The 12,657-nt window shown below is 37.7% G+C and overlaps 1 protein-coding gene across 1 annotated transcript; it reads right to left on the bottom strand.

The window, feature by feature from the left end:
- Window positions 1-266: 266 nt before the first annotated feature.
- On the bottom strand, window positions 267-1,145 carry LOC147031543 (general transcription factor II-I repeat domain-containing protein 2-like). The gene has a single exon (XM_085849758.1). It carries the CDS (start codon window positions 1,143-1,145, stop codon window positions 267-269), a length of 879 nt encoding a protein of 292 aa, XP_085705884.1.
- Between the last annotated feature and the right edge of the window lie 11,512 nt (window positions 1,146-12,657).

Here is a 12,657-nt window from a genome sequence, read left to right as displayed (position 1 = left end):
CCCGAGGTCACACATCCCTGCGGGATCCTCGAACTGAAGGACAGGATTGCCCTTCTCCCGCAGGAAAGACGCCAGCTCATCCCTCAGGCTGAAGACTCTCTCCAACATCTTTCCTCAGCTGAGCCAACGGACCTCGCAGAAGTAGATCAGGTCACCGAACTTTGCCTCAGCATCAGCCAGGAGATCGTGGAACTGTCTGTGGTTGAGAGCACGGGCACAAACAAAGTTCACCGCCCTGTCGACGACAGTCATGACCCACATAAAGGTCACAGACTTGGCACACGAGCCTCCTGGTGCACCAGACAGTGAAAGCGCTTCACATCCTGCTGGTGTCCAAGGCTGCGCAGGTACTTCACAAGAAGCGCCGCAAAGCCTTTCTTGTACCCGACCATGGCGGGCGCTCCGTCGGTCGTGATGCCACACATGCGAGAGAGGTCGAGGTCGGCTTCCTTCAGCCAGTCTGTGACTGCCTTGCACACGTCGGCGCCAGTGGTGGTACCGGTGAGTGGGATGAGTCGGATGAACTCCTCAAAGATGACGAAGTCGTCCCTGCCGCTGCGGAAGAAGATGGCAAGCTGAGCCGTGTCCTTGATGTCAGTCGACTCATCCAAGGCGATGGAGAAGAAGCGAGCGGACTGACACATGTCCTTCAGGGTGCCCCGGACATCGGCGGCCATCTCCTCTATGCGGCGGGTCAAGCTCCTGGCAGACAGGCTGATGGCCGCAAACTCTCTCGACTTGTCAGGACACACGTCCTCAACCACGGCCATCATGCACTCCTTGAGGAATTCACCTTCGGTAAACGGTTTGAGGTTGGTGGCCACAAGGTGTGCAACATGGAAGCTGGCCCGAGTGTTGCTCTGAGCAGCCACTTGCGTCAAAGAGACGCTCCTCTTCATGAAGGCACTCTGCTTCTCCAGCTGGGCACTCAGACGACCGAACTCTGCCTTCTTCTTGTCGTCAGGCAACGCAGCTTGCTTGGGGTGCACCGAAGTGAAGTGATGCTTCACGTTGCACACCTTCATGACGGCGACGGTCTTGTGGCAGATGATAAGCAAAGCCTTTCCCTTGCACTCCAAGAAGAAGAACACTTCCCATTCCTTTTTGAAGGAGCAGTTCTCGTCTAACAGCTTCCTCTCCTTCATAGTGAGGGTACCTTCAGCCATCTGAAACAACAACGAAAAAATATTTAAGACCAAGTTAAGTGGACTAGAAGCGAAAATAATTTATTGTGACGTACAGAGACTGTGATATATGTGGAAGAATCAGATGTCCACATATGTTAAATTTGCCGTCGGTTCAGAAAAATGTTTTGCGGGCCGCACCTAATGGAAATCCAGACAAGGCGCCGCGGGCCGCACGGGAGGAGCTCACGGGCCGCATTTGGCCCGCGGGCCGCAGGTTGCCAACCTCGGAGCTAAGGTGTGTCGGTAGCAGTGTGGCCTGTGGGTAATGTGGTACGTATTACTTTTGAGTGTAGAAAGTAGGAATACTATTCAGTTTAAAATAGAGCACTGTCGAAAGTAATTCAGTGAGTTGGTCAGTCAGTGAGTCCGTAAATACTTCAGTCATTATCGCTTGAACCAAACACACGATTACAATGAAACCGCAACAAGCTTCATATCTGATGCCGGACGAAGGTGTGTTGAGCGCATCAAAATCTGCGCTCATCAACGGGTTGAAATCAGGCCGAACATGCAATAAAAAACACTTCCTGCCCAAACCTACAGGGGGCGTTGCATCAGCAACACAGCCATGCCCTCAGCCAAAAACATGACCTGTAACGTGTAAAAACATGACCTGTGACCTGGAAAACATGACCGTCCTGCAACCTGTGAAAACATGACCTGAAACCTGTAAAAACATGACCTGTAACCTCTAAAAACATGAGCTGTAACCTCTAAAAACATGACCTGTAATCTGTAAAAACATAACCTTTAATCTGTAAAAACATGACCTTTAATCTGTAAAAACATGACCTGTAATCTGTAAAAACATGACCTGTAATCTGTAAAAACATGACCTTTAATCTGTAAAAACATGACCTGTAACCTGTAAAAACATGACCTGTATCCTGTAAAAACATGAACTGTAACCTGTAAAAACATGAACTGTAAAAACATGACCTGTGACCTGTAAAAACATGACTGTCCTGTAACCTGTAAAAACATGACCTGTAACCTCTAAAAACATGACCTGTAACCTCTAAAAACATGACCTGTAACCTCTAAAAACATAACCTGTAATCTGTAAAAACATGACCTGTAACCTGCAAAAACATGACCTGTAACCTGTAAAAACATGACCTGTAACTTGTAAAAACATGACCTGTAACCGATAAAAACATGACCTGTAACCTGTAAAAACTTGACCTGTAATCTGTAAAAACATGACCTGAAACCTGTAAAAATATGACCTGTAACCTATAAAAACATGACCTATAAGCTGTAAAAACATGACCTGTAATCTAAGAACATGACCTGGAAAATATGACCTGTAACCTGTAAAAATATGACCTGTAACCTGTAAAACCATGACCTGTAATCTGTAAAAACATGACCTGTAATCTGTAAAAGTATGACCTGTAATATTTAAAAACATGAGCTGTAACCTGTAAAAACATGACCTGTAAAAACATGACCTGTAACCTGTAAAAATATGACCTGTAACCTATAAAAACATGACCTGTAAAAACATGACCTGTAACCTCTAAAAACATGACCTATAACCTGTAAAAACATGACGTGTAACCTGTAAAAACATGACCTGTAACTTATAAAAACAGGACCTGTAAAAACCTGACCTGTAACCTGTAAAAACATGACCTAAAACCTATAAAAACATGACGCGTAACATGGAAAACCTGACCTGTGAAAACATGACCTGTAATCTGTAAAAACATGATCTGTAACCTGTAAAAACACGACCTGTAAAAACCTGACCTGTAACCTGTAAAAACATGACCTAGAACCTGTAAAAACATGACCTGTAATATGCAAAAACATGACCTGTAACCTGTAAAAACATGACCTGTAAAAACATGACCTGTAACCTCTAAAAACATGACCTGTAACCTGTAAAATTATGTTCTGTAATCTGTAAAAGCATGGCCTGTAATCTGTAAAAACTTGACCTGCAACCTGTAAAAACATGACCTGTAACCTGTAAAAACATGACATGTAATCTGTAAAAACATGATCTGTAAAAACATGACCTATAACCTGTAAAAACATGACCTGTAACTGTAAAAACATGACCTGTAATCTGTAAAAACATGACCTGTAACCTGTAAAAACATGACCTGTAACCTGTAAAAAAACATGACCTGTAACCTGTAAAAACATGACCTATGACCTGTAAAAACATGACCTGTAACCTGTAAAAACATGACCTGTAACCTGTAAAAAACATGACCTGTAACCTGTAAAAACATGACCTGTAACCTGAAAAAAACATGACCTGTAACCTCTAAAAACATGACCTGTAACCTGTAAAAACATGACCTATAACCTGTAAAAACATGACCTATAACCTGTAAAAACATGACCTGTAATCTGCAGAAACATGACCTATAACCTGTAAAAACATGACCTGTAACCTGTAAAAACATGACCCATAACCTGTAAAAACATGACCTGTAACCTGTAAAAACATGACCTATAACCTGTAAAAACATGACCTATAACCTGTAAAAACATGACCTATAACCTGTAAAAACATGACCTGTAACCTGTAAAAAAACATGACCCGTAACCTGTAAAAACATGACCTGTAATCTGTAAAAACATGATCCGTAACCCGTAAAAACATGACCTGTAACCTATAAAAACATGACCTGTAACCTGTAAAAATATGACCTGTAACCTATAAAAACATGACCTGTAAAAACATGACCTGTAACCTCTAAAAACATGACCTATAACCTGTAAAAACATGACGTGTAACCTGTAAAAACATGACCTGTAAAAACCTGACCTGTAACCTGTAAAAACATGACCTAAAACCTGTAAAAACATGACGCGTAACATGGAAAACCTGACCTGTGAAAACATGACCTGTAATCTGTAAAAACATGATCTGTAACCTGTAAAAACATGACATGTAACCTATAAAAACACGACCTGTAAAAACCTGACCTGTAACCTGTAAAAACATGACCTAGAACCTGTAAAAACATGACGCGTAACATGGAAAACCTGACCTGTGAAAACATGACCTGTAATCTGTAAAAACATGATCTGTAACCTGTAAAAACATGACATGTAACCGATAAAAACACGACCTGTAAAAACCTGACCTGTAACCTGTAAAAACATGACCTAGAACCTGTAAAAACATGACCTGTAATATGCAAAAACATGACCTGTAACCTGTAAAAACATGACCTGTAAAAACATGACCTGTAACCTCTAAAAACATGACCTGTAACCTGTAAAAACATGACCTGTAAAAACATGACCTGTAACCTCTAAAAACATGACCTGTAACCTGTAAAATTATGTCCTGTAATCTGTAAAAGCATGGCCTGTAATCTGTAAAAGCATGGCCTGTAATCTGTAAAAACTTGACCTGCAACCTGTAAAAACGTGACCTGTAACCTGTAAAAACATGACCTGTAATCTGTAAAAACATGACCTGTAACCTGTAAAAACATGATCTGTAAAAACATGACCTATAACCTGTAAAAACATGACCTGTAACTGTAAAAACATGACCTGTAATCTGTAAAAACATGACCTGTAACCTGTAAAAACATGACCTGTAACCTGTAAAAAAAAACATGACCTGTAACCTGTAAAAACATGACCTATGACCTGTAAAAACATGACCTGTAACCTGTAAAAACATGACCTGTAACCTGTAAAAAAACATGACCTGCAACCTGTAAAAACATGACCTGTAACCTGTAAAAAAAATCATGACCTGTAACCTCTAAAAACATGACCTGTAACCTGTAAAAACATGACCTATAACCTGTAAAAACATGACCTATAACCTGTAAAAACATGACCTGTAATCTGTAAAAACATGACCTATAACCTGTAAAAACATGACCTGTAACCTGTAAAAACATGACCCATAACCTGTAAAAACATGACCTGTAACCTGTAAAAACATGACCTATAACCTGTAAAAACATGACCTATAACCTGTAAAAACATGACCTATAACCTGTAAAAACATGACCTGTAACCTGTAAAAACATGACCCGTAACCTGTAAAAACATGACCTGTAACCTGTAAAAACATGATCCGTAACCCGTAAAAACATGACCTGTAACCTATAAAAACGTGACCTGTAACCTCTAAAAACATGACCTGTAACCTGTAAAAAGATGACCCGTAACGTGTAAAAACATGACCTCAAACCTGTAAAAACATGACCTATAACCTGTAAAAACATGACTTGTAACCTCGAAAAACATGACTTGTAACCTGTAAAAACATGACCTATAACCTGTAAAAACATGACCTATAACCTGTAAAAACATGACCTTTAATTCTGTAAAAACATGACCTGTACCCTGTAAAAACTTGACCTGTAACCTGTAAAAACTTGACCTGTAATCTGTAAAAACATGACCTGAAACCTGTAAAAACATGACCTGTAACCTATAAAAACATGACCTATAAGCTGTAAAAACATGACCTGCAACCTGCAAAAACATGACCTGTAATCTGTAAAAACATGACCTGTAACCTGTAAAAACTTGACCTGTAACCTCTAAAAACATGAACTGTAAAAACATGACCTATAACCTGCAAAAACATGACCTATAACCTGCAAAAACATGACCGTAAACCTGCAAAAACATGACCCTTAACCTGTAAAAACATGACCCGTAACCAGTAAAAACATGACCCGTAACCTGTAAAAACATGACCCATAACCTGGAAAACCTGACCTGTGAAAACATGACCTATAACCTGTATAAACATGACCTGTAATCTGTAAAAACATGACCTATAACCTGTAAAAACATGACCTGTAACCTGTAAAAACATGACCCATAACCTGTAAAAACATGACCTGTAACCTGTAAAAACATGACCTATAACCTGTAAAAACATGACCTATAACCTGTAAAAACATGACCTATAACCTGTAAAAACATGACCTGTAACCTGTAAAAACATGACCCGTAACCTGTAAAAACATGACCTGTAACCTGTAAAAACATGATCCGTAACCCGTAAAAACATGACCTGTAACCTATAAAAACGTGACCTGTAACCTCTAAAAACATGACCTGTAACCTGTAAAAAGATGACCCGTAACGTGTAAAAACATGACCTCAAACCTGTAAAAACATGACCTATAACCTGTAAAAACATGACTTGTAACCTCGAAAAACATGACTTGTAACCTGTAAAAACATGACCTATAACCTGTAAAAACATGACCTATAACCTGTAAAAACATGACCTTTAATTCTGTAAAAACATGACCTGTACCCTGTAAAAACTTGACCTGTAACCTGTAAAAACTTGACCTGTAATCTGTAAAAACTTGACCTGTAATCTGTAAAAACATGACCTGAAACCTGTAAAAACATGACCTGTAACCTATAAAAACATGACCTATAAGCTGTAAAAACATGACCTGCAACCTGCAAAAACATGACCTGTAATCTGTAAAAACATGACCTGTAACCTGTAAAAACATGACCCATAACCTGTAAAAACATGACCTGTAACCTGTAAAAACATGACCTATAACCTGTAAAAACATGACCTATAACCTGTAAAAACATGACCTATAACCTGTAAAAACATGACCTGTAACCTGTAAAAACATGACCCGTAACCTGTAAAAACATGACCTGTAACCTGTAAAAACATGATCCGTAACCCGTAAAAACATGACCTGTAACCTATAAAAACGTGACCTGTAACCTCTAAAAACATGACCTGTAACCTGTAAAAAGATGACCCGTAACGTGTAAAAACATGACCTCAAACCTGTAAAAACATGACCTATAACCTGTAAAAACATGACTTGTAACCTCGAAAAACATGACTTGTAACCTGTAAAAACATGACCTATAACCTGTAAAAACATGACCTATAACCTGTAAAAACATGACCTTTAATTCTGTAAAAACATGACCTGTACCCTGTAAAAACTTGACCTGTAACCTGTAAAAACTTGACCTGTAATCTGTAAAAACATGACCTGAAACCTGTAAAAACATGACCTGTAACCTATAAAAACATGACCTATAAGCTGTAAAAACATGACCTGCAACCTGCAAAAACATGACCTGTAATCTGTAAAAACATGACCTGTAACCTGTAAAAACTTGACCTGTAACCTCTAAAAACATGAACTGTAAAAACATGACCTATAACCTGCAAAAACATGACCTATAACCTGCAAAAACATGACCGTAAACCTGCAAAAACATGACCCTTAACCTGTAAAAACATGACCCGTAACCAGTAAAAACATGACCCGTAACCTGTTAAAACATGACCCATAACCTGGAAAACCTGACCTGTGAAAACATGACCTATAACCTGTAAAAAACATGACCTATAACCTGTAAAAATATGACCTGTAACCTGTGAAAACATGGCCTGTAACCTGTAAAAACATGACCTAGAACCTGTGAAAACATGACCTGTAATCTGTGAAAACATGACCTGTAATCTGTAAAAACAAGACCTGTAACCTATAAAAACACGACCTGTAAAAACCTGACCTGTAACCTGTAAAAACATGACCTAAAACCTGTAAAAACATGACGCGTAACATGGAAAACCTGACCTGTGAAAACATGACCTGTAATCTGTAAAAACATGATCTGTAACCTGTAAAAACATGACCTGTAACCTATAAAAACACGACCTGTAAAAACCTGACCTGCAACCTGTAAAAACATGACCTAGAACCTGTAAAAACATGACCTGTAACCTCTAAAAACATGACCTGTAACCTGTAAAATTATGTCCTGTAATCTGTAAAAGCATGGCCTGTAATCTGTAAAAACTTGACCTGCAACCTGTAAAAACATGACCTGTAACCTGTAAAAACATGACCTGTAATCTGTAAAAACATGACCTGTAACCTGTAAAAACATGATCTGTAAAAACATGACCTATAACCTGTAAAAACATGACCTGTAACTGTAAAAACATGGCCTGTAATCTGTAAAAACATGACCTCTAACCTGTAAAGACATGACCTGTAACCTGTAAAAAAACATGACCTGTAACCTGTAAAAACATGACCTATGACCTGTTAAAACATGACCTGTAACCTGTAAAAACATGACCTGTAACCTGTAAAAAAACATGACCTGCAACCTGTAAAAACATGACCTGTAACCTGTAAAAAAAACATGACCTGTAACCTCTAAAAACATGACCTGTAATCCGTAAAAACATGACCTATAACCTGTAAAAACATGACCTGTAACCTGTAAAACATGACCCATAACCTGTAAAAACATGACCTGTAACCTGTAAAAACATGAACTATAACCTGAAAAAACATGACCTATAACCTGTAAAAACATGACCTATAACCTGTAAAAACATGACCTGTAACCTGTAAAAACATGACCCGTAACCTGTAAAAACATGACCTGTAACCTGTAAAAACATGATCCGTAACCCGTAAAAACATGACCTGTAACCTATAAAAACGTGACCTGTAACCTCTAAAAACATGACCTGTAACCTGTAAAAACATGACCCGTAACGTGTAAAAACATGACCTCAAACCTGTAAAAACATGACCTATAACCTGTAAAAACATGACTTGTAACCTCGAAAAACATGACCTGTAACCTGTAAAAACTTGACCTGTAATCTGTAAAAACATGACCTGAAACCTGTAAAAACATGACCTGTAAGCTATAAAAACATGACCTATAAGCTGTAAAAACATGACCTGCAACCTGCAAAAACATGACCTGTAATCTGTAAAAACATGACCTGTAACCTGTAAAAACTTGACCTGTAACCTCTAAAAACATGAACTGTAAAAACATGACCTATAACCTGCAAAAACATGACCTATAACCTGCAAAAACATGACCGTAAACCTGTAAAAACATGACCCTTAACCTGTAAAAACATGAACTTAAACACGTAAAAACATGACCCGTAACCTGTAAAAACATGACCCGTAACCTGTAAAAACATGACCCGTAACCTGTAAAAACATGACCCATAACCTGGAAAACCTGACCTGTGAAAACATGACCTATAACCTGTATAAACATGACCTATAACCTGTAAAAATATGACCTGTAACCTGTGAAAACATGGCCTGTAACCTGTAAAAACATGACCTAGAACCTGTAAAAACATGACCTGTAATCTGTGAAAACATGACCTGTAATCTGTAAAAACAAGACCTGTAACCTGTAAAAACATGAGCTGTAATCTGTAAAAGCATGACCTGTAATCTGTAAAAACATGACCTGTAACCTGTAAAAACAAGACCTGTAATCTGTAAAAACATGACCTGTAATCTGTAAAAGCATGACCTGTAAAAACATGACCTGTAACCTCTAAAAACATGACCTGTAACCTGTAAAAATATGTCCTGTAATCTGTAAAAGCATGACCTGTAATCTGTAAAAACATGACCTGTAACCTGTAAAAACATCACCTGTAATCTGTAAAAACATGACCTGTAACCTGTAAAAACATGACCTGTAACCTCTAAAAACATGACCTGTAATCTGTAAAAACATGACCTGTAATGTGTAAAAAACATGACCTGTAACCTGTAACAACATGATCTGTAAAAACATGACCTATAACCTGTAAAAGCATGACCTGTAACTGTAAAAACATGATTGTAATCTGTAAAAACATGACCTGTAACCTGTAAAAACTTGACGTGTAACCTGTAAAAACTTGACTGTAATCTGTAAAAACATGACCTGAAACCTGTAAAAACTTGACCTCTAACCTATAAAAACATGACCTATAAGCTGTAAAAACATGACCTATAACCTGTAAAAACATGACCTGCAACCTGTAAAAACATGACCTGTAACCTGTAAAAACGTGACCTGTAACCTCTAAAAACATGACCGGTAACCTGTAAAAACATGACCCGTAACGTGTAAAAACATGACGACCTGTAAAAACATGACCTATAACCTGTAAAAACATGACTTGTAACCTGGAAAAACATGACCTGTAACCTGTAAAAACATGACCTATAACCTGTAAAAACATGACCTATAACCTGTAAAAACATGACCTGTAATGTGTAAAAAACATGACCTGTAATCTGTAACAACATGATCTGTAAAAACATGACCTATAACCTGTAAAAGCATGACCTGTAACTGTAAAAACATGATTGTAATCTGTAAAAACATGACCTGTAACCTGTAAAAACTTGACGTGTAACCTGTAAAAACTTGACTGTAATCTGTAAAAACATGACCTGAAACCTGTAAAAACTTGACCTCTAACCTATAAAAACATGACCTATAAGCTGTAAAAACATGACCTATAACCTGTAAAAACATGACCTGTAATGTGTAAAAAACATGACCTGTAACCTGTAAAAACATGACCTATAACCTGTAAAAACATGACCTATAACCTGTAAAAACATGACCTCTAATGTGTAAAAAACATGACCTGTAACCTGTAACAACATGATCTGTAAAAACATGACCTATAACCTGTAAAAGCATGACCTGTAACTGTAAAAACATGATTGTAATCTGTAAAAACATGACCTGTAACCTGTAAAAACTTGACTGTAATCTGTAAAAACATGACCTGAAACCTGTAAAAACTTGACCTCTAACCTATAAAAACATGACCTATAAGCTGTAAAAACATGACCTATAACCTGTAAAAACATGACCTGCAACCTGTAAAAACATGACCTGTAACCTGTAAAAACGTGACCTGTAACCTCTAAAAACATGACCGGTAACCTGTAAAAACATGACCCGTAACGTGTAAAAACATGACGACCTGTAAAAACATGACCTATAACCTGTAAAAACATGACTTGTAACCTGGAAAAACATGACCTGTAATCCGTAAAAACATGACCTATAACCTGTAAAAACATGACCTGTAACCTGTAAAAACATGACCCATAACCTGTAAAAACATGACCTGTAACCTGTAAAAACATGAACTATAACCTGAAAAAACATGACCTATAACCTGTAAAAACATGACCTATAACCTGTAAAAACATGACCTGTAACCTGTAAAAACATGACCCGTAACCTGTAAAAACATGACCTGTAACCTGTAAAAACATGATCCGTAACCCGTAAAAACATGACCTGTAACCTATAAAAACGTGACCTGTAACCTCTAAAAACATGACCTGTAACCTGTAAAAACATGACCCGTAACGTGTAAAAACATGACCTCAACCCAGTAAAAACATGACCTATAACCTGTAAAAACATGACTTGTAACCTCGAAAAACATGACCTGTAACCTGTAAAAACATGACCTATAACCTGTAAAAACATGACCTATAACCTGTAAAAACATGACCTTTAATCTGTAAAAACATGACCTGTAACCTGTAAAAACTTGACCTGTAACCTGTAAAAACTTGACCTGTAATCTGTAAAAACATGACCTGAAACCTGTAAAAACATGACCTGTAACCTATAAAAACATGACCTATAAGCTGTAAAAACATGACCTGCAACCTGCAAAAACATGACCTGTAATCTGTAAAAACATGACCTGTAACCTGTAAAAACTTGACCTGTAACCTCTAAAAACATGAACTGTAAAAACATGACCTATAACCTGCAAAAACATGACCTATGACCTGCAAAAACATGACCGTAAACCTGTAAAAACATGACCCTTAACCTGTAAAAACATGAACTTAAACACGTAAAAACATGACCCGTAACCTGTAAAAACATGACCCGTAACCTGTAAAAACATGACCCGTAACCTGTAAAAACATGACCCATAACCTGGAAAACCTGACCTGTGAAAACATGACCTATAACCTGTATAAACATGACCTATAACCTGTAAAAATATGACCTGTAACCTGTGAAAACATGGCCTGTAACCTGTAAAAACATGACCTAGAACCTGTAAAAACATGACCTGTAATCTGTGAAAACATGACCTGTAATCTGTAAAAACAAGACCTGTAACCTGTAAAAACATGAGCTGTAATCTGTAAAAGCATGACCTGTAATCTGTAAAAACATGACCTGTAACCTGTAAAAACAAGACCTGTAATCTGTAAAAACATGACCTGTAATCTGTAAAAGCATGACCTGTAAAAACATGACCTGTAACCTGTAAAAACATGACCTGTAACCTCTAAAAACATGACCTGTAATCTGTAAAAACATGACCTGTAATGTGTAAAAAACATGACCTGTAACCTGTAACAACATGATCTGTAAAAACATGACCTATAACCTGTAAAAGCATGACCTGTAACTGTAAAAACATGATTGTAATCTGTAAAAACATGACCTGTAACCTGTAAAAACTTGACATGTAACCTGTAAAAACTTGACTGTAATCTGTAAAAACATGACCTGAAACCTGTAAAAACTTGACCTCTAACCTATAAAAACATGACATAAGCTGTAAAAACATGACCTATAACCTGTAAAAACATGACCTGCAACCTGTAAAAACATGACCTGTAACCTGTAAAAACGT

The sequence above is a fragment of the Eptatretus burgeri genome, chromosome 2 (assembly GCF_056783735.1).
Source record: "Eptatretus burgeri isolate ZD-2024b chromosome 2, Ebu_testis_v1, whole genome shotgun sequence".
NCBI lineage: Eukaryota > Metazoa > Chordata > Myxini > Myxiniformes > Myxinidae > Eptatretus > Eptatretus burgeri.
This window is presented reverse-complemented; position numbering and strand designations above follow the sequence as displayed.